Source organism: Lepisosteus oculatus, chromosome 6, assembly GCF_040954835.1.
Source record: "Lepisosteus oculatus isolate fLepOcu1 chromosome 6, fLepOcu1.hap2, whole genome shotgun sequence".
NCBI lineage: Eukaryota > Metazoa > Chordata > Actinopteri > Semionotiformes > Lepisosteidae > Lepisosteus > Lepisosteus oculatus.
The window spans coordinates 55,423,206-55,450,057 of NC_090701.1; the positions used below are offsets into that span (position 1 = coordinate 55,423,206).

A 26,852-nucleotide genomic window follows, 5' to 3' on the forward strand; every position below is an offset into this window, starting at 1 on the left:
AAACACTTTATGAAACAACTGAAATCTTTAATGTGATTTTAACAACAGAGGACTTGAATACCAATCTAAAGAACCCTAATGTTTACATGAGAACATAAGAAGGATCTCAACTGAGACCGTTTTTTTGTTACCACTTTTGAAGAGGATACTCGAAAATAACTTTTGGCATGTTCTAAAATCGGACTCATTTGTCCGCATCACTTTAAAGCTTTAGATCAGCATAGTTTGAAAGAAAAAAGACGTGATGCACTCTAAATATTGTCTGTAGTGAGACATAAAGCAAAACCATGTACGGTGTTTCTCAGTATATTTTATTAAGAAGAAAACACACATTCTTTTAAATGTATTTACCACTTTTATTTCACTAATGCGGAAACACACATTCAACATGTATCATATTGCAGCTGATGACAGGATGGGGACAGAATATCCTTCATGTAGATCATTAGATACCATGAACACTAATGCAGATTCAGAACTGGCTGGAAGGTCCCGTCTGTACAGTTTAAGGCTTGGCTGTGTCACTACGAAGTGAATGTCAAGTGAATTCTGGGACTCCACAGCTATTGTCTTTGACTAGACAGGTGATGATAAACAAAATCGATATACAGTCTCAAGTAAACATACTCGTAATGTAAGCTATGTTACACAGTCTGTTCTTCCTGCAGCACAATCTTATTCAGAGATTATCTTTCTTTCTCTAATACAGAAATATTCTATATTGAGCCTTCACAGCTTAGAATGGAATTTAGTGGAAAAAAATTCAATGATTTAAGTAAAAATGACTAACTCATGATCTAAGAACAGTATCTTTCTGCCTAAGAAGCACATGTATGTACCATATTATGTCCTTTACAATGTTAAGGTTCACTGTTGTTTAGCAGGCAATATTAGGAAAATCAGATAGAATCCAGTTACAAGGTTCAAGGTGTTGAGAGTAAACAGATATGAGCTCAGTAATGTTGTTGGCACATCTAATGCATGGTTAAATATTATGCACTTAACACGTATAGCCTATAGTATTTTTGGGGTGATTTTGTTTCATAAATAAAATGTAGCTACTTAAATTATTTTTTTTTTCTCTCTCATTACTTTCTAAGGCAGTGAGTAAAAATTTTAATTATTTAATTCCACTGCCTTTTGCATGACCGTGCAGGTACAGTATATTAAGAACCTGGATAATTATTCTTTTAATTTTCTACATTTTTTTAAAAAAAAACCAATGCAGCATTGCTTCATTTCCATGCAATATGCATTTTCCAATACTTAATTTGATTGATTGAGTTACTTAAGCCAGTGTCCATAACATGACTGTGGAAGGTGATTAGTTCTATAATGTGCTCCAATGCAACGAGAGTGAGTATTGGCTTGTGAAGTCAAAGCCGACTCCACACAGGCATCCTTTATTCCTAATGATGTGAAAACATTTCCTCTGAAGTGTAGGCTTTAATCCTAAAAACGAAGAGAAAGGAACAAGTAAATACAAGTAAATACAAGAGGAACTAATAGCGTTCAATCCAAACCAGTGGCAAATGTCTTGTGGGAATCAAAACATCTAATGTCACGCATTAGAAATCAATTAAGTACGTATTAGTTACAGACCTGTCAGTATCATTATTTGCATGATGTAATAATTTTATTAATTAATATCGGGGTGCTATTAAATTACAGTGCAACACATTTAAGGACAGCTGTCACAGTTTCTCAAAACTTGGCTTCATACAATGCCACATGTTTAAAGGAGTATAAAAAAGTCAAGTATCTGGAATTTTGCTTTTCTTTTTAATCATATTAGCAGCTTTGGTCACTATGCCTAACCCTCACCAAAGTCTGTATAAAGGCTAGGGCCAGATTTTGGGAAAAGTCATTTGTTCAGTTAAGGGAAAGCAGCACAGAGAAGAAACAATACAATACAAAAGAGCCTGAGTTTTGGCCCCAGTATATCATCTTGAGTCATCACTACTGTTACTAGATCAATAGTATTAACGTCGGGTGATGAGATAAGTGGAGTACCTCAGTACCTAGTGTAGACTCTTGGTCGCCACATTATAGAAAAGATATTGCTGCTGTTGCATCAGTCCAGAAAAGAGCGATCAAGTATATTCCAGGGCTTAAGGACACGCCCTACGCTAAAACTGAATGAACTGAAACCCTTTTAGATGTAAACAGAGAAGGGGACCCAATTCAAGAATTGCAAGGGAACCTGATATCCTCATAGGCACTGAAAATTTAAATCCAGCAGATTTGTTTTCAAAATGAAAAGTAAAAACTGAACCAAAACACTCAAAAGGCGACTACATGGAAGTGCATTTTATAGGAAATACAGTACAGAACAGGAGATCCTTTACCCAAAGGGTGAAGATTGGCCTCTCAAGAAATGTCTGAATGAGATGCTTTGGTTCAACTAGTTACTATGAAATAAGATAGATGGGTCAAATAGCCTCACATTTGTAATCTTTCTTGCATTCTTATTTCATGGTCTTTCAAGATAATTACTATATTTATCATCATAAAGGTGTTCTTGCTACGGTTTCTCATTATACTCATTTAGCAGAATTACAGGTACTTTAGTTATACAATCCTAGCAACATGTGGGTACATAATAGGGTTACAAACTGTAATAGCTGTCCTTTAACACCTCTGCTGACCTGTCCTGTTTTTGGACTAATATGCATAGAGAATGCTAACAAGTATTAGTTTTTACAAAAAATGATCTCACACTACACATTTCTCACACAGCCAAGGAAACTAACCAACTGATTTATGGATCTGAAAATGTTCTGGGATAAAATCTCTGACACGCACAGTTATAGAATTTGGAAACTGTCTGAAGCATAAACACAATTTAGGTTCTTTAAATAACAACACAATGTCAAATTATAAATGTGCTATTAACTGTATAACAAAACTACCCAAATGTTTTAGGGGTTTAAAAGAAAGCAGTTTCTGCTTTCTGTTTTCTTCATTTTCACCTTTTTTATTGTATTTGTTTGGTTATCAATAAAATGTAATAAAGTGCAACTCGAAAATTCTCTGGATTGAAAGGTACTTTCTAAAAATAAAAATGATTGATTTGCAGTCACAGTTGTGATCGCTCTTCTGTAATTATTCAGGCCTGATCCTCAGTGGTCCTCTGATGGGGTTAGGTATATTCTTTCACAAATGATGAGAATCAGCTACATACCCTGTACGACTGTTTAAATACTCAAAAGCTTAACATTTTAAGATCTTACTTTTTTCAAACAGCCAATTTTTTAACACATATAAGCTAATTAAAAAAGCATGCATAATACACTTGCAGAAAATAAAAAGCAACTTGACCAGCACACAGTATTTGCCCCTCTTCTGAGCATGCCTCTAATGAGCTGAACTGAATTACAGTAGCACTTATGTACAAAATCACTTTCAAACCAACACAAAGCACAATTTTGCAAAAGCAGAAGGCAGAGTGACACCTTCCTTATTACTTTCAGCAAAATGTTTGCATTTGTTCCTTCAAGAGACATCATGCAGTTAAAACCAAATTAGAACGATTCAAGGCTTCAAAATGTTCTGCTCTGACTTCACATTTGAAGCAAAAATGAGATGCTTTCTTAAACAAAGTTGGTTAGTGCACGTTCAAGTCAATGTGAACAAAGCCTTTATCACAAGAAAGCTGTAGAGAAATCAAATAAAGGGTTGATTAATACAAGCAAAGACGACTGGCAAAGGTTTGGAGCACAAACATAATGAAACAAAAGCTGCCCCCTGAACACCTCTAACTGGCATAAAGCTCAGCAAAGAAAAGTAAAATAAATTAAATGTATAGTATTTGAATTTTGGAGCAATGCTAAAAGGGTCTGTTTTTTTCTTTCACCAATCAATGACTGACCACTTCCAACTGCGGTCATTTAGAAGAAAAAAATGCAAAAGAAGAAACGTTCTTGGATTCTGCTCGGTTTTTGCCAGGAAGAGGTGCTGAGGCCCAAGTCAATGGATGGGATGTGGCCCTGCTGCATGCTGACCAGTGCTGCATTCCTCTTACCTGCCATCACTCCTCCCCATCCTCTGGCGTGATCTCTGTCTCTTTATGAACCACTACTTTGGTCACTGACATGTCAGGGTGTTGCTCTTTGGCTTCTTTAATTGCCTGAGCCAGGGCCTAGCTCAAGGAGACCATTGGTGGGGAAACAAAGAGGAGGTGGAACGTGCATGATCAGAAGCAGGGTGGAGATTCATGGTCATTTACATCATTTACACATGAGTGAAATTAAGACAATTAGCATCTCAAAAACCCACAAAAAAAAGGAAAGAATCACCACCTCAAGGAGCATGCGCATTGTAACAAGGGTCTTTCTCGTACCTTCCTTTTGTAAGGATTTTCTCAAAACACGAATGATTCGGATGGTTCGGGATACTGAAACACAACAGCGCTGTGACTGTTAACCCCTACCTGGTCGTGGTCAATATCGGCGTCGCCAGTGATGACAATCCTCTTCTCGATCCTTGTTTCCGAGATGCCGCCCTTCACAGTCTGCAGGGGTTTGCAATAGATAGGACACACTTCTCAACCGGGGAATCACTGTGGTTTTAGATTCCACACAATACTGCTGGAGTCAGCCACAGCAGTGTGGCGCCATGGATACTCATCTTCCTGTTGGCTTCAGCTGGCCATAACTGAAATGGCTTTGCTTTCTTAGAAATAACTGTGTCAATGCTGGTGCTATTGCAATGGTAATTACACAATTCCTTCAGTTTTTAATAAAGTCTTTCACAATAATTGTAAAGATATTTTCTATTAAATCATTTTAATACCAGCAAGGAAAAACTTATTAAGTGATAACTTAATGCACTATTTCTTTCTGGAAATGATGACAGAGATTTGTGGACTGAAATTCCTTTAAACTCTTCAATTATAACCGATACTGCAGGGCTTTTAGCGTTTAGATTTTCCAGCTCAAACCCATTTTCTAACTGGAGCTCTTTCTCACCTTTGTGATATGTGTAGTAGTGGTAGTGCTTGTGGTCTCTGAAGTGATGGTCTGGGCACTCATCAACACCCCAGGCTCAGCATCGCCCGCGGTGTCTCCCTGAACAGACCAAGGCAACACACAGACTGTCACCAGACCAGTGGCTTTTCAAACCTTTTCCAAGATATCCAACAAAACCGGCTGCAGCTCTAGACTTCACCCTTCACCCTCACCCTGCTGCAAGACACAGCTCTAATCAGACTGCAACAGTGCACGATGTTCCACACAACACCACTGCAGCTTTTCTCCGGTCACTGCTCTGAGCCTGATAAAATAATACCAAAAGGTCCTTTTTTTTTTTACTGGTTATTTAGATAGAAGAACCTATCCTATAAGAATATAATTTTCGCACAAAAATTCTAGATGATTTTACTGTTAAAACAACAAACACTCCATTCTATAACTTAACAGCAGAAATCAGAAGTACAACTGCTAATGCCGGCTGCATGACTTCAAATACCTGAACAATACCACTCGACTGACAGTCCTCTGTCCAACCAATACCCACCTGGGAGGATTCGTATGTAATTGTTTTAGTTTCTGTGTGAATTACGGGCACATCCTTGGTCGCTATTTCTCCTCTCTCCTCCAGTGTTGAAGTGATAAAGCTTACAGGTTCCGTTTTCACAACCAGTGGCTGTTGGAATCGACAAAGACAACCGTCAAATTTCTCTGAGAATTCGGATTTATAGACCTTCGCAAACCTAACCACACGGATCCCTATGATCTGTGGTCAGACTACACTGACGGGACCTCTACGGATGTTCCTGTCTGCTCATTTGCGATGAACATACAGCAGAGCTGCATTGTACAAAACGATAATGCAGATTACTGCAGTCGTAGGCACAAGACTCTAAGGATAATGTTCAAATGTAGGCAATCCTGTGCGATTAATACTAGCGCAGTAGCCTAATCAAAATGACACAAGGCGTTTAAAAATGCAGAAACCAAGCACTGCGTGAGACAGTTCTTAATGCAGGACTGTTGCGTTTGCCAAAAGTCTGGGTAAGTCTTTAGGAACATTTCCTAAAAAACCCAAAAGCGAACTGAAATCCTAGAGGACCTGGAAATTTGATGACTTGGATAAGGAGTACCATTACCATAGCTATTCTTACACTTGTTTGCCTGCACCACGCTCCCCGAGCACCAGATCACCACCGTCACGCCCCCCTGTCTGTCAACCCGTCCTGATCCTCTATGTCTCTTCCCTGTTGTCCTTCTCCACTTTCTTCCAGATTATACTGTCTGCATAGGGTCCTGAATTACGCTTTACCGGCTCCTATTACGTGATCATTATTCTATTCTCTTTAAGGTACAGTAAGGTTTCAAGATTGGTGGAGCACGAGCACGAGCACCTTCTCCTCTGTCAGCGTCTTCGTCACGGCCTGCTCCTGCTGGAGGAAATCTTGCTTCAGCGTGCTGGCGAAGCTTTCCCTTTCCACCTTCGTTTCCGACGACTGGAAGACACAGGCAAGCGAACGCACGAGTCACACACAGAGGCCTGCACAGCTACTACGGCCGGGGAAATCCGGGACGGCTGGAAGGGCATCACTCTAAAGGTGTTCAACTTGAAGGCTGGCAAGACTAAGGAGATTTGCGAGACGGGGGAAGGTAATCCTCAATCCCATGGAATCGGGAAGAAAGCTGTAATCTTCTAAAGACATTCTGTGCAGCTTCTGATGAACAATTCCAGATTCACTCTGTCCTGTTCATCAGTCTGAGTAAATTTTAAAGATAGGCACTATCCTCATGAACAACGCACTGCGTATTTAAGAGTATTGATGTGACACACTTACCTTCTAGCCATGTATTTCATTTGTAACCGATTCATGTGTTGAAATATACTGTCCCAAACATAAATGTCTGAATTTGTTAAATTGCCATTTTGTTTTCATACTGCTGACATAACCCAGGTATTTTCCAAATTAAGGGAAACCACTGCCACAACAAACTCAGATAAGACTGCAGATCAAGCTGTATTTTTTTAGTATAAATACTGTATATTATCACTCATCACTGTCACCCTAAATAACCAATGTAAGATATTTCTGCATGTTCTCCACAAAAATACAAATAAAGGAGTCTTGTATTTATTCCAACAAATATAGTGATTAGTTTTTCAGATTAAAGATGAAGTCCCTTAAATACTTGCTGGAATTCAAAAAGGAGAAAAAAAAGAGAACTCCTCTTCAAGGCAAAATGATGCATGCTCATATAAATACATGTGCGATATATAAAAAAACAAACGTGACAACAGTGGGCTTCAGAGTGTAGCCATACAGTGTGATACTATAAGCTGAATGCAGAATTAACCACCTGAGCCCAACTATGTGAAGCAGAAGTGGCCCATCCCATACTGCTGATTTGATCTCTTGCTGACTCTATTAAAGTGGAGATGTCTTTATCCAAGGGCATTTCACCAGTCTGTTTAGTCTAAGTGGACAAAGAAATGGACAGTCAACACATACAAGAATGAAGACATACACAGTAGGACAAAGAGTTCCTCCCATCCACACAAGGTTAAGACCAGATACAGTAAAGGTGTTTTGAGCCTTATTCATAAAAGGAGGTTCACATAGCAACTTGGATAAAAATAAGCTGTTAAACTGGCTGTTTCATCATCCACACTTACTCTTGAAAATGAAATGCAGCCAGTGAATGCTGAGAGGTCACTAAAGGAATGCTGCTCTCTTTTATCTCGTATTTGTGCTCCTTTAAAAGCCGTGTCAAATGTATGCGACACCTGCTACAGGTTACAAGAGTTCACATTTCACAAATACAAAGAGCTTTCAAATGAAAGTGGGTCCTCTGAAGTGCTTTTAGTCCTATTTTCTTTAAATCCGTATAGCACATTTTTGTATTCCAAGTAGACTGAAAGGATTATGAGGGAATTTTAGGTATCATGGTTTTTGTTCCCAATTAGGGTAATTCTACCAGTACACATATAAAACAGCCACCTTTTAACGATCAGAAAATTTAACTGGTTATTCTTTCTTGGCATCAGCAGTACCTTACTTGATGAACATTATTGTCAGCATTGCCTCTCACTGTCCTCTATTTCACATGATCTACAGGCAATGTGGAGATTTTTTAGTCAAGTCCATCCTCACGGTTTATTGCTCATTTACAAAAAAGCTAGAACACTGTCTCTTATGAATATGGCCCACGGAATTCAGAGCAAGGAAAAGCAGCAAGAGAAATTAGGAAGCACAATGTAGGGTAAAAAAAAAAACAAGTCTGAAGCAGTGCCAGGTTGTCAGGGGGGCGTGTCACTTCTGGAGAGCAAACAAACGAGTTTCGTATGCATAGCAGCCTGTGCGGCAGGGGACCCCTGCACCCGCAGAAACATCGGAAAGATCGACATGAAGGGGGGAGATGGCTTGTGCCTTGGGAGATCATGTTCAGCTTTAAAGCGGCCAAATGATGCCAGATACCAAAGGTGAGTGGGTTCTGTCAAAATACAAAAGCAAAGCTGCCGTGGGGCACCTCAAGCAATCGGAACTGGTCGCCAAATGCAAAGTGTTGGCTTAAGACTCATGCTGCAGATCTTAAATGGGGGAGGCTCGGGGGCAAGGTGGGTAAGACGGCGCATCGTATCAGCAGTCAAGCCAGCAGTTACCACCGTTCTTGAAGCAGACGAAGACTCTGTGACATAGCGAGCAGTAGCGACAGTAAACTGTTTTTCCCCCGGAGCCTTCCACCGCCCCAGGGTTTTGTCGGTCGGCATAACGCCCTCCATCACGAGGACCGTTCCTTCGGGCTGCTGGCCACCTCCCATCTCGTGACTCCGCCCCTCGAACCCGCCTTTCCTCCCACTCACTTTAAAGGCATCTGAGCCCAAGGCCATCTCCGCTTCCTGGATTACGATAAGCGTCCCCTTGTCTCCTGTCAAAGGCTTGTCCTCGGCAGAGGGGTCCAGAATCTCATACTCTGCCGACACGGGAATGATCTTAACCGCGGGGGAAGAGCGCTCCGCCTTTCTCTTCGGGTCCTGGGAGGTGAACTGAACGGATTTGTCACCGTCTTTGGCCCGAGTTGTCATTGTCACAATTTTCCCAGACGTGGTGTCATAGGATTTTCCCAAGGTGTACGTTTTCTGTTTCATCTCTTCTTCCTTAGACCTCATGTCACTCCGGAGGTCCTCGAGTGTTTTGAACTCGCCAGCGCTCTTTTCCCCAGGCAACGTACTGGTCACTGCCATTACTTTATAGGTCACAATGTTTTTCTTTTCACCTGCAGCTACTTTAGGAGGCATTTTGTCTACAATAACCCACTCATCAGAATCCTACATGTGGGACATAAACATTGCATTAGCCAGTTACCCTAATCTGAGCAGTATTTCTGATGCAGGCACAACATCAAAAAGAAAATTCCATGGAAAAATGCTGCAACAGAATTTGTTCAAGGAAAAACATGCAGCTGCTTGTGATCAGACTGTTTTAAGCTTTTTTGTGCATGACATCCTGCAGGCCAAAATTACCTCTTTGTTTTTGTTTACAGACATCCTACATTAAAGGTTTCTGAAGACAGTACAGCAGGCAGTCACACTGTCTGTCTCAAAACTACAGTAAGAAATGTGTATTTAATCCCCTTACCAAGTAAACTTGGTAACAATAATAAATAATAAATTACATTTTTCTAGCATTTGGTTGAGCTATCAGTATCAATATATTTGCTCTAATATGAAGGAAAGGAAAAGAAACCTCAAGGGATGATGGAATAGTTTTCAGCATCTTAATATGGCGAGAAGAGGAGACGACAGAGCCAGAAGTCAAGGCCTCTCGGACAGTCTTGTCCTCTGGCTGGTGTGTGAAAATAGCAGGGTCAGTACAGCCGAAACTCAGAGAGGTTAGTTATGCTCCTTGACCAGTGGATGCAAAACTAACTGACCAATGTATGCATTATGTAACCAATTAGGTATTCACCCTAACCGATTTAATTTCCGATTGCAGGAGACCTAATGAACACTAAGACCTCTGAAAGCTCACTGGTATAGTTAAAAGGTGTCACTATGGAGTCCACTGTGAATTTTGCATTGCATTTGTTGATACCTTCTCTTTTGGCTTTCTTTCCAAAAAAAGACCAGAGATATAAGCTTGTTAATAGTTTTCTCTGGCAGTCAATTTTTCTGCAGCCATACTGATGCTTAAGATATTAAGTATTAATCTGAACTAATCCATTTATGAAACAATTGTACTAATCTGTCTTGAACTCACCTTTAATTTGTTACTTGCATAACAAGACAATAATTGGGGGATGTTTTCCTACTTGGTAATAAAATACTTTTAGCTGCTCACTTTGCCATTTCAAGTCTCCAATAAAACAAAGTAGAAATGTTCGCAGAGATTTTTTTTTACATGATGTCATAAAATTGATCTTCGGAAAACTATTACACTTTCAGCAGTTGTTTTGCCCTGTCTCCTAGTCCGCTCTAAAGCACTTTTAACAGATCTCTGTCTCAATTTCTGTCCCTTGAGGTGCTGAATACAGCAGACCATGTGAAAGTAGCAGGAATACTACATCCATTATGCACCAGCGGACAACCCATTTGAAGAAACACGTATGAAACAAACCAAGCAGACGACAAATATTATTAAAGAAATGTCCTTTTAGTCCACTTTCGTATGCCCCGTGCTTGTGAAGTGTATCTTAGTCATTAAAATAGATGTTTACTATAACAAGGCACATAAAAACATCCTACTGTACCTTGGACGAGCTTTCCAAGTGACTGTACTGGACGGCATGGAGTTCGCCCACCTTTGATTTGACTTCTTCTTTGGTCTATGGAAGAAAAAGGAAACATAAAAAACGACATTCTGTTACAATCTACCAACCGGGCCTTCCAAAAATTAAGGTTCAAATATATAGTTTTATAATCCCCATCCAAAATTGCAGAAACAAATGCAGTCTATGTGATGTGGAATATCATGGATGTGATGTGATGTGATGTTCAACCCATACTCTATTTTTCACTCAAATGTAAAAGGTTACAAATCTAAGGAAACTATCTGGTCCAAATATATTGCATATATACAGTATATGAACACTGAGAAAAATATGAACACAGTGCTGGGCTTACTGTTAGTAATATGAATAGTAAGAGGAGGCTCATACTGTACCCCACATGGTTTTCAAAATGCTCACAGCCCAATTTCATCCCAATCCTTACCTTCCCTTGAGCGTGAGCTCAATATCAGTGTATATGGCTTAACCCACTCCGCAAGTTTTTAATAGAGGACGATCATCAGGAAATGAAAGGACAAAACATCAGTGAAACAAGGACACGGGATCACCATTAGAAACTAAAAGGGAACTTATGCAGCACAGGAACAGGAAATGCTTCTTTACAAAAAGAGTTCTGGGTGCTTTGGAACAGGCTTTCCAGTCAACGACTGAAGCCCAAACTGTGGGCTCTTTTAAGAAATGGCTGGGAAAAAAACTGATTCCCCGAGCTACTCAACTACCGTATGAACAAAATCGACTGAATGGCCTCGTTTTGCACATACTGTAAACCTTCTCCTGCTCTCATGGCTGTGATGTGGGCAGTGTTTGGTAAGGGAATTTGAAGGAAATATGCTGTAAAGGTGCTCAAGTCAACCACAGCACTGAGAGAGTATTCACTGGATCGGTTTAATGCCACAGAGAACACACACAGCACATGGGATCTTCAGGATTTGGCAGTATTTTTTGTTAAATCTAGGATGATAAAAGTTCAATTCTGAAGAGGCTGGTTAAAAGGATTCTGTTGATTAATAATTAATGCCAAGGACTTTTATTACTTGCAGTTAAAAAAAGTAAACAAAATATACACTTGTATGACATTTACAGTAGAAATGAATAAAAACGCTCAAAACAGAAAATAATTAAATCTTGAAATGCTGTAACTATCAGTATGAGCAACACATTTATGAGTATAAGTATGAGCAACACATTTAAAGAGCTCATGGAAAAATGATGTGAACTGAGCACACATACACGGACAGTTTTGTGTATTGCAACATTACACTGAAATTGCTAAATTTAACAATATATAACTGCTGATAAACCAATTAATATTATTTAACAATATAATTGTTTAGTTTCTTCTTATAGGATTGCATGTTTTTGTTTCAGATTTGCTATTTACACATTTAAAAGCCCATAATACATTACTTAAACAACAGAATAGTGCTTATGAAGTTTACATGAAGTGCCATATGCTAAAAACCACATTAGTTTGGAATACTAAAAAATACTAAAAGCAAATTGAAAAACATGACAAAAAACAATAAAGTCTATATAAACATTGATTGAAACTTCACAATTATCAGATTGATACTGAATGATCTCACAACATTTCCTGCAAAATAACTGGTAATTTAAGATTTGTCACTTGAGATAGGTGAATATTATGTACAGTTGTGTGAAAAGTAAAGGCACCCCTGGTCAAATTGTATATTTCAGTAAATCTTTAAGTGGTACAAACTTAAACATGACATTTGTTAATGCACAATTAATATTTATTTACAGTTATGTAGATATAAATAATAAAATAATGAATATGGCACATGCAAATGTTTGGCCCCCCAGTCAGTACTTAGTAATGCCCCCACTGGCAGGAATCACAGATTCCAAATGTTTCCTGTAGGCTGTTTATACTTTTCCACACTCTTCCATGCAGACATTTTCTAGCTCAATAATCTTGTCTTCTTGCATGCATTGTATGTTTGAGATCTCCCCACAGATTCTCAATAATATTCGAGTCTGGGGACTGTGAAGCCCACTTCCAAAACCTTCATCTTTTGTTCTGGTAAGTACTTTATGGTTGATTTTGATGTATGCTTCAGATCAATGTCTTGCTGAAATATCCAGCTTCAATTTCTTCACTGACTCTGGGAGATGAGCTTCTAGGATTTGTTGAGATTTAGTTGAATCCATTCTTCTTTCCACCTGCACAATAGTTCTTGTGCCACTGGCTGCCACACAACCCCAGAGCAAAACTGCTTAACGGCCGATGAGGTCTTCTTTTCTTCAAATGCTTCACTTGTTTTTCTCCAAATGTATCTGCTATGGTTCTGGCCAAAAAGTTCAATGTTAGTTTCATCAGTCCACGGCACTCTGTCCCAAAGAGTTTCTGGCTCATCGGGGTTTTGTGTTGCACACTTCAGAAATGGAGTTTTGTGATAAGATCTTAGGAAAGGTCTCCTTCTGACAACTCTCCCACGCAGATCATTTTTGTGTAATCAACTCCGTACAATAGACCAGTGACAGCTAAACGTTTCTCTGAGTCTTCTGCAGTGATCTGTGGGCTCCACTTTGCAAATCTGACCAGTTTTAGAGCGGTTCTGTCAGACATTTTTCTGGGTCTTCCAGATCTTGCCTTGAACTCAACAGTTCCCTTCTTAATGATTTTTCTGATAGTTGAAATTGCAAAATGGAAGCATTGAGACCTTTTTATAGCCCTTCCCCTGCTTTGTAAGAGTGAATTATCTTTACTTTCAAGTCCTCAGTCAGCTGCTTAGAGGAGCCCATGGTTTTTGAAAGCAGGCAAAACAACCATCCCAACCTGAGAGTTTAGAAAGCTCAGAGTATACGTTCAATTAAGACCTTTTGAGTCAACTGAGTTTGGGTGTCTGAAAACAAATTAAAAAGTAGTAACAAATTAACTGGAAGCGTGCCAAGACTTTTGTACACATTCATTTATTTTGTTAAATCTGTTAAAATCAGCAAATAAATACTAACTGCAGGTTTGCAAAATTTGCAAATTGATGTCATGTTTACGTTTGTACCACACAGAGGTATGTCAACTTCTTTTCACTTAGAGATTCACTGAAACAATTTGCCTAAACTTTTGCACAAAACTGTAGTATATAGTACTCATTAAATTAATACAATAGTAACCCCTCTATGTAACAGACTTTGCTTTAATGGACTTCAGATTTAACAGACAAAAACCTGCTCAGCAATGCTGTCTATAACATCAGAAATACTGGAGTTTCCTCCTCTATGATGGGGGTAATGCAAAAATAATAAAACAAATAAAAAATAAATACTACACATGTTTAAATTCAGGATTAGCAAAGGGACAGATCACCTGCTTACGATGGGTGCTGATTCTGTTCCATATGCTTCAGCAAAGTCTATACAGTATATTTGCAACGTGAAAAAACATGTCTAATTATGACCAAAAAAGGCACAGGAACACTTTTCCTTGGCTGTGTTGATTGTAATTGTTAACAAAGTAAAAGATCCAGAGAGCACATACTTTGTCTATATATATATTTCTCATATAATTTTTGGCTGAAAATAATGGATACCCATTCCACCCTATCAGTCTGTTCAACCAAGATGTTGCTGGAATATCTTCCAATCTGTCTAATACATTTAATCTCAGAAAGTATTAATTCTAGCCTTAAAAAATGTTTAGACTTTTTCCTCAACATTCAGAGAACATACACTGCACTGTTGCTCCTGGTACCCCTGTTTCTTGTGTTTCTTGTGTTGGCTCAAATTGTACGTTTTTCCATTTCTGGGACTTTAAGTGTTTAACACCAAATCACCACATGTTATGAACCCCAGAACAGTTTTGACCATTTCTGTTCAGGATACTGGAGTACTGAATGACCCTTTGCAGCACTGTTATTTCTAGGTCAAGATTTTGATAAGGAAGTTCACAGGTGCTGTGGCTGGTCTGCAGGGGAGCAAAAAAAAAGTGCATGTTTACTCTGCTAGTACTTTTCTGTGATTGAATTCCTTGAGTTTCTACAACTGCCAAAGTGATGGATTCAGAGGTTCTTATACACATACAGTACATACACCCATAGATATGTACTGAAGTCTTACTGATAATGAATGAAAAATGCCAGAATGTAATCTAGCAACCAGAATGTTTTATGTTGCTTGTGCATGCGTCTCCCCCTGTCAAAAGGTTCCAATACACATGGGCCAATAGAAATTCCATTGCGTAACCTAAAGTTTCCCCAAATATTTCATCAGTAAATTGGATTTGTCATCATTAAATTGGTAGCACACATTTCTGTTCATCATCAACAAGGCACTATAATCGTCTTGCTTTTTACAAAAAATCACCAAGATACTTGAACAGAGAAAAGAAAAACAGGTTCAAGTCATTTTAAGTTAAGAGAAATGTTTGTACTGTATAACAAAACTGTACAATTTGCAAAACAGAAGCACAGGAGTCTCACAATGCTTGGGGAACTTGCAATTTAGGAGACTCCCAGTGAAGATTCAACTCTAACAAAGGTGAATTACAATATGCACAACATGTCTTATGTTAACCATTTGAGACTGTTTAAAGGTTAATTCCCTGACATGTTTAAGCTTTGATTAAACTTCTTCTCAACAGAAGTGGTTCTAAATCACTGGTCCATCTCTGCTATATTTTGTTGCAACTGGACCCTTAAACACCAGTGCTGTAACTGGAGTCTGTAGTGGTCTGCTTGCAGTTTTCTTATGCACTTAGTACTTTGTGAGACCAAGTTAAAGTGCATTTCCAAACCTTTAACATACAAAATGTTATGCGTTCCGCTCATAAATAGCCAATTAAAGTATTGATTACTTATTTCTGGATAAACATGTGTCAATGTTAACAATTGATCAATTAGGTGATCTAAAGAGCTGAGAGCACATTTTAAAAACAGGCTTTAAATAGAAAAATGACAAATTAGCTTGGGCTCAGCTAGAGAAAACACTAGAAGACACAGGCATCCTCCAGGACCAGGGCTGAGATCTGGTGTTTGACTATCTGTATTCTCAAAAGAACAAGTCTGTGCAAGCTGTGAAAAACAGTCTACACACAGATATTAGGGGTCACAAAATCAGATTCTTTTTCACACTGCCAGAATTTAGATCTAAACTCTCATCATTACATGTTCTGATGAGTTTATTTGTGCAAAGCAGTTTTAACACTGTAATGGTTTTACACTGAACAAAAAACAGGACCACTCAAGAAGTATTTGCAGTCATATACAGTAACTACATCTGAAAAGATACTCTCCGCAGCCAATTCCAACAGACTGCTTTATAGTTCAGGAAGTCTCTCCTGGGAAATACAGCTGACAATGTGTTCAAATAGAGGTCCTTCATTTGGCGAGAAAACACAGGGATTTTGATCTCTCATACCCCCTTGATAACTGCACTCCTTGATACCTGGAATGCTCTGTCACAGAAACATGCTTTTATTATGTGGTAGTGGGAACTATTATTTAACAACAACAATAATAATGACTTGCATTTACTGTATAGAGTACTTTCAAGCCAAAGGAGTAGCACAATTCACTACTGACATGCTGCCGTGTGAAGAGCTGCAGGCAACCCCATTACACAGCAGTTGATGCAGACAAGAGAGAAGCTGCCTCACCAGCTGACTTACTGGGGAGCTACAGGCAGGACAGACTGTGCACATCCAAAGCTGATGGGTCAACACCCCTGCTCTTTATCAACCAAGTATGCAAGACCTCGGATCTACGCCTCATCCGAAGCACGATAAGAAGAGTCTCTGGTCACCATACTGAGTTACTGGTTTTTAAGGTCTGGTTCAGCAGGGAAGAGCGCCGTCTACTGGTCCACCACACCCACTTACAGCAACAACCTGGTTTTCTTTGGATGACTTCCCTTCCCAATACTGAGCTGCTTAGCCTTGCTTTTTTATGAGATGTGACGAGAGCGGGCTACAAGGTGGTAACTTTGCTGCTTTTCAATGGGAATTTTTGCTCTGCGCTGCATAACCAAACAGGACTGAGACTTACTTCCTCAGGCACAAGGGGTTCAATCATTGGAGCATCTTCCAGCCTTGGGGAAGTCCGGACTGGAGATGTTGACAGCCTCTTCTCCCACTCAGTAAGTCCTGCACTGTCCGAAGTCGTTTCCAAAAAGGTGCGTTTCAATTCACTGATGTTAGTTTGATGTTTCACAAGCTCTTCTTGAGCCGTAATTGTTTCCTGATAAATTATAAAATTGCAGGAAGGTGAAGATGAAAAATTTCCCTAACCTGCATTTTAAAGATAAACCTTGAATTTAAACAGCCAATGCTGAGCTTCTTCAAGAAGAACAACAAATTGCTCATCGTATGCCAGTTTATTACATGATAAATTGACCAAATAGTGCTTCTGTAAGTATTTTTCGGGTTCCTACTCTGGACACAGTCCCAATTCACTGAAGCTCTGCATTAGCAGTCCACTCTTGAGTGCCACACACCAAGCTGAACACACGTGCTAAAACATTCACCCCAACACAATACCCAGACCGAAGCTGCTAACAGTTAAGTGTCTCAAAACAAATTTTAAAGTGTCAGTAAATCAACAGTGACAGGACTATACTCTGTGCAGTCAAATGAACACAGTGAAGGGACAGGGGAAAGTCTTAACTTTGTTAGTAAGGGGGATATCCAGCCTGAGCCCAACTGCAAAAAAAAAGAGTGCCCTCCAAGCATCACAGTTTTAAGTCTGTATTTCAACTCCTACGAAAGCCTGCATGCATTTTCCTTTCACCACATACCAACCTCCAACATCAGATTACTATGTTTGACAAATACATTTTCCCCTTTTATTCGTCCTATGAAACTATTCTGGAAAAAAACAAAGAGATATTAATTTGAAAGAATCCAGAGGACAGTTTGGTTCTCTAACTCCTAGCTGTGCATTTTACCACATTGACCTTTTAGCGTCTGGGAAGCAGCACCTTTACTGAAGTGCTTGGCACATCCCCCTGAGAAACGCCATGATCGACAGATCGGTTAAACAGCTCTTGAACAGAGCCGGAGGCGGTTATCAAGTGCTCTTCACTTCCGTTTTAACCAAGATTTTAGGTCACGATCTTCCAGAAACAGGCAAAATACGACAGAACAGCACTATTTTTTTGGTAATGCCACCAAATGTAGCATCCTTATTTTATATTGTGGAAACACATACTGTACACCTTACCTTGAAAAAAATAATATATAAAGAAGTGCAATCGTTTTATTTTCTTTTGAACAGACTACCTGAATGAAAAGCACTGCATTAAAGGTGCGCTTGACCAATTTACTGTATTAGCCCTTTAGACTCCGTCAACTGCTTCTCAGTTGAAGTGTTTTTGACAATCGGCTTAGAGCCCTGCCGAAGTGAGATTTGACCTTGGGTACCTGCGGCTTTATTTCAGATTCTTCCTCTTGGTCCGACTGGCAGCAATAAGGAGGATTGAAAAAGGAAAAAGCTTTATTAAATCACAGTCAAGGTTAATGCGCCATTAGCAGAAATGTAAGACTCTGCAGAAAAACATATGAATTCCTGTTGGAAGGTGGGGTTAAATGAGCACATCTGCAAATGTCAGGACGGTAACACCCAAGTACTAATCCTCAACTTGTCAGTCATAAAACTCCAAAGCATATTTGATTTCCAGCCCATCACATCATATTAGAAATAAAGCAAGCTATTTAATGACACTGAATGACACTGTTATACAGTAGGTGTATCTGAAATCTGACTATTTTAAAAACGCCAGGCTCTTGTCTCAGTCATGAGCAAAAGGAACACTTATTTTGGCTCTTCCTAATTATTTTTCTGCTAGGCAACAATCCTGATGTTAAAAAAATTGATACTCAAGTAAAAAATAAACATTAATGATACCAACAAAGACAACTTTAACATCCTGTCATTGGAGGGCTTTTGCGTTGAACATGCATCTATAAAAACAGATGACAGGACCGCAACAGAAAATGTTCCTCGATTCTAAGACTGCAGCATGCAGTTTCCAATTACACCTTCATATACAAAAAATACCTTGAATTTTGATATTGTACTGTATAAAATTGTGAAATATTTTACATAGTTTAAATATGTACTGAAAATACTGGTCAACGGGCAATTTATCACAGTGCTGAAAAGCAAGAGATGCTACTGAATATGCATGGATAGTGAATAAGCACAAAAGCACTGTTCCAATCAGACATTTCTTGCTACTTAAAGGGTAACTCGTGGTTAAATTATATTATTAAGTCCTACAGAGAAGCTCAACCGTTCGTATTTAATTAATAGAATTTAATAAAGCTGCACTGGCCGACACCTGATTTATCCTTTTAAGTTACTTGTGTGTAGTAAGCCTAATATTAAACTTAATTTAGACGTGACCTATACATCATACATGGTCTGATAAATATTCAATCAACATTGTGTTCCACATTATGGAACTTGGGTAATGAATAATGTAGGGTCATTGCTGACATGAAGTTCAGGAGGACTCCTGAATCCTGAATCCTGAAGCCACTTTGGTAACTGTGAATGCCTGCCAGTATCCCTGTACCGTCCATTCTCAACAAATGGGGATCACAGCAAGCTTCTCTCCCTGTCTGTGTGCCTGTGTGTCTCATGGAGAGCAAGCTGGGGTATGCGAAAAGACAAATTCCAAATGCAAGAAATTGTACGTGGCTAATAAAGTGATCTTATCTCTCTCTCTCTTACATCCTCAACAGCAGGAAAGGCAGAAGAAGACGAATCCCCCTGGAATATCTCAATGGATATTCGTGCAGATGAAGGAAATACCAGAGTATGACCTCTTATTCTATCGATGTACGTACCACCGGCTCAAAGACATTTCTTGTGAAGATATCTAGAAGCTTGTGTGCAACGGTTTTATCGATGGTTTTTATTGTCTTCTTCAGCTCATAGGAGTTGCACAGTGATGTTGTGAGGCTCCTATTTGACATGGACACAGCTGTTACAAGGACATCCTCAATTAAGAGTTGAAGCAGAAGTACTTCTCAGAAATTCGAACTGTGTCTTAACCAACTTTTCCCCAAGCTAGGAAAAGTGACCTCAACACAGTCTGCCTCTGCATCTGTATTAAGAAGGAAGATCACAAAGGAGCATTGAAGTTCAGGATCAAGTTCTTAATACTGTCCAAGCAATGACCAGTCAGAATGCAACATTGCATTTGTGACCTGAGAACTCCAGAGACATGACAGTGAGATTACTGTAATGAGTGACACCTGATGAGCTGGAGAAGAGTAGCTCGTAAAACTGAGTTGTCCATTCTTTCTTCCGGGAGGGAAAAATCAGAGGAAGAACATCAACTTCATGGAGATGGATTTGCCAGTTTGAAATCAACAATTCTTTGTAAGCATCAATAAAGCAATCCATGACTCTCCGTTTCAAAGCAGCAGGGAGCAAACACACCAAGATGATTTCTAGAATCCAGAATAGATGACAAAACTACAAGATTTCTTATGCTTTGCTTTACCAAATTCTTGAAGCAGAAGACTTTAGAGCCTGAGTTAGTAGAGATGGTAGCCCTTACCATTGGCAAGGACGGAGTTGTAAATATCAACTACAACGACTAGAAAATCAGGCACAAAATATCCATAGTCCAAACACTGGCAACTCACAGAGTATCACTGTCCATGACCAGAATCCCAAAGATGTCCTCATTACCAGAGCAATGTCAGGAATGCACAACTGCTAGGCTGACTGAACTGTCTTAGTGTTCAATTACGACTGTGAAACCTTGTCTCTGGTAATGTGAATACTGGAATATCCTCCTGAAGTACTGTATGAGTGTCCTACAAAATTCATTAGCATCCTTTACCTGCTTGTTACACCATGTAATTATCCTCATTAAGGAATTACAGATGCCTTTGAAGACCAGAAAGGACTGTCATTGCTCATATATTTACTGAGGCAAAGGAGAAGATGGGCCTTACACTTCACATTCAGAAGACCAAAGTCTTCAAATCTTCAAGCTTCACCCGTTCACCACCACCAGCCCCAGCAACACCAGGAAGCAGGAGTTTGAAGATCATAAAATTTAGAACCGAACCCAAACTAATGGGTCTTCTGTACTGACATCACTCCTACCTTACTGTAACAGGGCTGAGACGTGAACCACCAGCAGAAGACATTTAAAAGAACAGGAGAAATGTCATCAGTGCCGTTTTCAGACCATTTAACGTATGAAGTGCACAACGGATGCATCAACACTGATGTCGTTTTCCAACCTGGTACCATGAGCATTTAAGTTGTGATTCTCCACCACCACCTCCTCCGGGTTGATCATGTTGTACAGATGTAAGATTTCAGCCTCCCAGATCAGGTAATCGCACCAGAGAAGGACAGAAGAAGCATACCAAAGATGGTAAAAGCAAGCTTGATGAAATGTGAAAATCGATATCAGCTTCTACAGGTTTTGGCATTTGACCGAACCAAATGGAAGAAGAATATCTAGGAAGGAACCCAGCATTTTGACACCCAAAGGTGTGAGATTAACAAAGTGAGAGCATTGAAGAGATCTCATCATGACTAAAATGACCTGTACATGCTCAAATATCTCCAGAAACAACATGTGCTCAACCTACCAAAGCAGTATGTGATGCGCACATGGTTTATCAGTCACCTATGGGTACATAGAAGACAATCATGCTCAGCCACAAGGCACAGGCAAAGAGATGTATTACTGTAGAACAATGTTAACAACACTAAACATATCACATCGTTAATGTCGCAACATTCAGTCTTTGTGAACTCAGAGGTATGACACTGGTTAGACAGCCAGCCATTGAATGCTTTTAGGATACAGAGAGAGAGGGCACTGATATATTTATATAATTAGAAAAAATGTTTGCATGAGCATAGAAAGTACCATATCCTTCTTGGAAGTAGTTTTTTTTTTTACCAAAGCACTGCACTAATGTAAAGTTTCACGATAAAAGAAAAACAATCTAGAATGGATTCATGTATTTAACAAGATATAACCATTCAGGACTGTTTTTAATTTTGCGATCCCACTCAAGACGGAAATCTAGGTGTTGTTGAAAGAAACAGAAATGGGGAAGGCAATGAGGAAAAGGAACTGAAGGTTATTTTTTGTATTTTTTTTCATCTGTTAATATTGAAAAATGTCATAATTCTCAAGACTTTATGACCACAATTTGAACACAGGAGTTCTCCACACAGGACTGCTCAATGGAGAAGCATCTTGTAAGCTGCAGACAGCTCAGCTACAGAAAGTACTGCACATAATTTTTCCATCTACTGAAGACTCGCACACTTTTCAGGCCACACGCGATTTGATCTTAAGCATTTGGGGTTGTGCGGCGGCTCTGTGACTCAGGATCTGCGTCTGTGGCTGGAAGTTTACTGGTTCAAATCCCGCGGCCGGCAGAATAACCCTACTCCGTCGGGCCCCTGAGCAAGGCCCTTCACCCCAGCTGCTCCAGGGGTGCTGTATAAATAGCTGACCCTGCGCTCTGACCCCCAGCTTCTCTCTCTGTCTGTGTGTCTCATGGAGAGCAAGCTGGGGTATGTGAAAAGACAAATTCCTAATGCAAGCAATTGTATAGGGCCAATAAAGTGATCTTATTTTCTTAGTTAACGTTAATGTATTTTTCTTTAAGATGTCTGTAGATAATAATACAGCCATTTATGCGACATACTACAATTAAAAAAAAAGTAGATCTGAACCCTTCTCTACACTCAACGTCTCGTCTCCTACATGAACTTCACATCTCTTAAGGTCTCACGGCAGCCTCAAGCTGATGACTGTACAAACCTCTGTGGCCGTTGTTTCCCCGTCAGCAGCAGTGTCCGTCTGCTCGCTGTCGGTCTATTTGTTACACACGTATCCAGGGTCCAAACGGAAAGCAGGAAGAGAAAGACCCATCTCATCAGTGGTTCCGATATTTTTTTCCCCATGGAGTACAATTATATGCACTTACGTACATAGATGGGACTGTGGTTATGCATTTGGTTTAAGCAAGAAGTGCTCTTTTAAGCAGTAACAAAAAAAAACAAGCAAGCTAGATTTTGTCATTGGAACAGACTCAGAGGAAGTTTAAACCTCATGGCAAACACACATTGTTTTAATTAACACACACAAATCACGTTTATCTCAAAGATTCGATCTAAAAGCCAAACCATAAACAATTTCTTCTCTGGACTTTAATTTGGAAAGCCAGGTGTCCACGTCAATTTTTTTTTTAAATCCCATGTCCAATTCTTGAGCAATTACAAATTTGGTGTCTTAAAAAGCAGCCGAAAACAGTGGTCCAACCCCAGTTTTAACCTTACTTCAGTTATACAAAATACAGTTGCTGCTAAACCACTGTTAAGAATTAATGGAAGTTGACAACTTTAAGCTACTATAACAGTCACCTGACTTTCAGGTCCTCCTCTGTCCCACCCATAAACGGTATTAGCTACAAGTGTAGCAGTCTTTCTGCATTAGAATGTCTGATTCTACATTTTTCTCTTTTCTAAAAAGCAAGTGCATGCAGATTGCACACTGATCTCAGTTTGTTCTTGGGAAGGAAGATTGCTATTGAAAGCTTAAATAAAAGAAATCACAGGCATCTTTCAGTCCATTCAGCTGATAATGCACTGTATGAAATGAGGACAGTTTATCTGCAGAAAGAGGATTTGTACAGTTCTTCTATTTCATTGAAAGGACCATCTGTGTCTTTGGTGAGCTCTGGCAGAAGTTGTTGCAAGGGATTTGTGCTTGGCCTTTTTTGTCTTTTTGAATCACCAGCCAATGTGATAGCTAGCCAAACATAATTCTTAGTTTATTTGTATTATAGTGCTTCTGGCAAAACTCAATGCAGAGAAACTCCTACATAAGTTATACAATGGTCTCTGAATTCCTTTTCATGCACTTATGCTGTTTTTTTAAAACAGTCAATGCCACTAAGCCTTACAGTTCTAATATTAAATTAAAATGGGTTAGGCACAAAATAAATCTTAAATTGAAACAGTATGTCTCTTTTCATTATGTTTTCAAAATATGAAAGTGTAGAATATTACTGAAATACAGAGGTTAATACCTACTGTACATTGCCAAAGGCTAAATACCTACAATATTATTAAATAACACCAATTATGGGGTTATTTGTGAGCATTTTATTTCTTTACTGTGCATTACAAAAATCAAGAAAAAACAATCACAATCTAGGTTTGTCTTGTAACACCTCCAATATTATGTGAATATAAATTCTTCCACTCTAAAGATGGTTTATAAAAATGATGTACAACCATATGTCACTTTTCTAAGCAGCCTTGTGCTCTGCTAAAAAGCATGTAATTCATGGAAAGCAAGTTATATTTTACAAGTGTAAAGTGCAAGTGTTAAGACTGAATGCGTGCTACACATTAAAAGCACACAATCCTGACTAAGGTTATACAACAAATGTGTGCTTTACCATCTTCCTTCAAAACCTTATTTAGTTTGGAAAATTTGGATTTCAGGAGTTCAATGTGTCAAAAGAAGCACTGAGCAATCTAAAAAACCTTACATACAGGTTTTGCTCAAAATACAAAACTCTCATGTTTCTGCCCTTCAAATTCTGTTTATCTTCGTGCCTAACCCTTGACATGAAGAGAGCTAGTTATTCACATATGGAGCAACTTAAATGCTGCTTCTAAGCTATCCCTCTAATGAGCAATAGGCAGAAATGAGGTTCTGAAAGTAGGACCACTATGGCAGCAATCTAACACAGATTAGGACTGAAGCACTGAACACGTGAAAAAGGAGTGTGTTCTAGGCCGAGGTACACACCTCTTCCTCTGAACTGTCATTCAGGTCATTGTCAAGTGAGGCACTCAATGAGGCCGCCTTGGGCTCCAGGAAGCAGAGGCACATAGCCAGAGGAAAGGAGAGGGTGAGAGCGTATGGAACAGAGAAGGAGGCCGACAGCAGGAAGAAAAAGATGAACAAGAAGCAGGGGATGAGGGAGGGGGACTGGATAGGCAGGAAGTGTTGAACGCTTTCAGGAAGGAAGTTCATTTCTGAGAGGTCGGGGAAGGAAAGGTAGCCATCGTCATCCAAGAAGGAGGGGAGAGTAGGGAGATGCAAGGAGAATGAAAACAGGGTCCCCCCCTGGCCAGCCCTTTTCTGCGTGTAGCCCGAAACCACCAGGGCCGGCTCCTCCAAAACGCCGGGTTTCCTTTCGAGCTCCGGCGGCCCCGGTGGGCTCCAGGCGCCCGTTTTTGCGGGGCTGGCGGACGCCGCTCTCGGGCGAGCGCGCTCCTTGCGTCTCCGGCGGAGCTTTGCGGGCAGGACAGGGGAGGCGGGGAGCGAGGAGTGGATGCGGAAAGGGTCGGGGGAATGGAATGAAGGCGACAGCTGAGGTGGGGGCGCACGCACATACAAGTACAGTACAGGATCAAAGAAAGGACAAGAAAAAACTAATTAGTTAAATGGAAACAAGACAGATATCTCAGTTACCATTTACACTATTTTCCCCTTATGTTTCTGTCGTAGAAGAGCAAAAGGATGTTGTTGTTTTTTCACAATGCACTTGTTTGCTCTTAGACTTAAGAAGCTCATTGGTTTATATATTTTTTTTTTAAATGTGGCAATTTTGAAATGTGTGTTTGATCTGACATTCTTTTTTAATTTAGCAGTTCGATTCCTCTGATATGACAAAGCTCTGACTGCAAGACTACAACAGGCATCAAGTGCGAACTTGAGGTAAGATGTGTTCTGTTAAGTAGAAGCAGATTAGTAACTAAGGTCAGCAACAGCAGCCAAAGGGTTTAATCTTTGGAGGTAATGTAAGAGCATTAAGGCCCTATTAATTACTTAAACACTTTCCCAATTTAAACCTTTTTTTTCCTAGAGGCATAGCTGTAAATCAATCCTGAAATCAGATTATCAGAGAAAAAGCAAAAGTCCAATACAATAAAGTCCACATTTCTTAACAATACATTTTTTCCTTACCAAAACATGATAATCATTACTAGAGTTTTTCCATCTTTTCAAATGCTATTGCTTTTGATGTACGCTGCACTTTAATTCTTCAGCTACATCAGTTACTGTACGTCACTGTGCAGATCACATGAATGTAAATTAGCCTATGTAAACCATTGTGTGACAGCTGTATTTGAATAAATTCTTATTCCTACCAGCAAGTTGTTCAGAAGAGGCCCTTCTGTTACATTAAGTATAACACCAATGTTTAACTGGGTTGACCAAAGCTTATTATGTTATCTTCTGTGTTTCAAAGGATCATTCACACTAATGTAATAAAAAATGCAGCCATTAAAAGAATGTCAGCAATCAGTGTTTTGTTTTGTACACCTGCTTTATGGCCACTTTAATACTTCTAAATATCAGCTGTCTCAACATGTATATCAGGTAAAGTTAGTTACGCACATTGTAATAGAGAAATATTGCCTTAACAGTCTAGCATTTGCCTTGTTTTTGCAGACAAAAAGACCTGGATGAACACTATGGGTTCAGTTAAAAGGTTCAAATACCCTTTAGAGACCTAATTCATTGTTTCTAAACCTTAATTAACAATCCAATTCAAAAGTGCCCTGGTTTCAGTAAAAACATAGGGAGAAACTAGGTAATGATAGTATGCTGTTTGAACTCTATTTAATCACCTCTCTCATCTATTAACTGGGAAATGTAAAAAATGTTTACATCTCAGCCAGGCGGAGGTGAAGGTCACTATTTTTATATCCTTCAGTTCACTCTAGAATAAAACAATTTACTTCAACAGTTTTTGATCAGGGGTGCGAAGACCTATTTCGAGACGCGAAGGGGACCAGGCTGCAGTAAGGGGTAAGACTCACTGGTCCAGGCAAAGGTGTGAGAGCACTGCAGACTTCTCTTCTCACAGCTCTCAGCTTTCCATGGGTCCTTGCCACCCGCTAAGAAGGTTTTATCGGGGCAGAATTAAGAAGCCTGCCACTTCCTAGAGAAGTGTAACTTGTTAAAAATCAAAAACGATGTCACACTCAAGCGAAAGACATTCCCAGCAACCACACCCATGAAAAACAGAGGAATAGAGAGTTCAAAACAAGCCCAAAACTTGTAAGAACATAAACCCTATGTAAGTCCTGATACCACGTTGTACTGAGAAAAGAATTAGCA

At 39.5% G+C, this 26,852-nt stretch overlaps 1 protein-coding gene across 25 annotated transcripts in view; it reads right to left on the bottom strand.

The window, feature by feature from the left end:
• Positions 1-332: 332 nt before the first annotated feature.
• epb41l3a (erythrocyte membrane protein band 4.1-like 3a) overlaps positions 333-26,852 on the bottom strand; it is a 107,893-nt gene continuing 81,373 nt past the window's right edge. For 4 of the 25 annotated variants that reach the window (XM_015353551.2, XM_015353544.2, XM_015353547.2 and 1 more), the window contains exons 13-27: positions 24,528-25,094; positions 22,527-22,580; positions 18,130-18,165; positions 17,509-17,574; positions 16,757-16,948; positions 10,716-10,790; positions 9,713-9,811; positions 8,629-9,294; positions 7,326-7,442; positions 6,365-6,466; positions 5,518-5,646; positions 4,971-5,069; positions 4,433-4,513; positions 4,025-4,141; positions 333-1,452 (exon numbers count right to left, since the gene is read on the bottom strand). In XM_015353551.2, coding sequence (XP_015209037.2) covers positions 4,031-4,141; positions 4,433-4,513; positions 4,971-5,069; positions 5,518-5,646; positions 6,365-6,466; positions 7,326-7,442; positions 8,629-9,294; positions 9,713-9,811; positions 10,716-10,790; positions 16,757-16,948; positions 17,509-17,574; positions 18,130-18,165; positions 22,527-22,580; positions 24,528-25,094 — 2,394 coding nt within the window. In that variant the 3' untranslated portion in view covers positions 333-1,452; positions 4,025-4,030. The remainder of the gene's footprint in view (positions 1,453-4,024; positions 4,142-4,432; positions 4,514-4,970; positions 5,070-5,517; positions 5,647-6,364; positions 6,467-7,325; positions 7,443-8,628; positions 9,295-9,712; positions 9,812-10,715; positions 10,791-16,756; positions 16,949-17,508; positions 17,575-18,129; positions 18,166-22,526; positions 22,581-24,527; positions 25,095-26,852) is intronic. The other 21 variants (XM_015353548.2, XM_015353565.2, XM_015353552.2 and 18 more) reach the window with 18 other exon arrangements.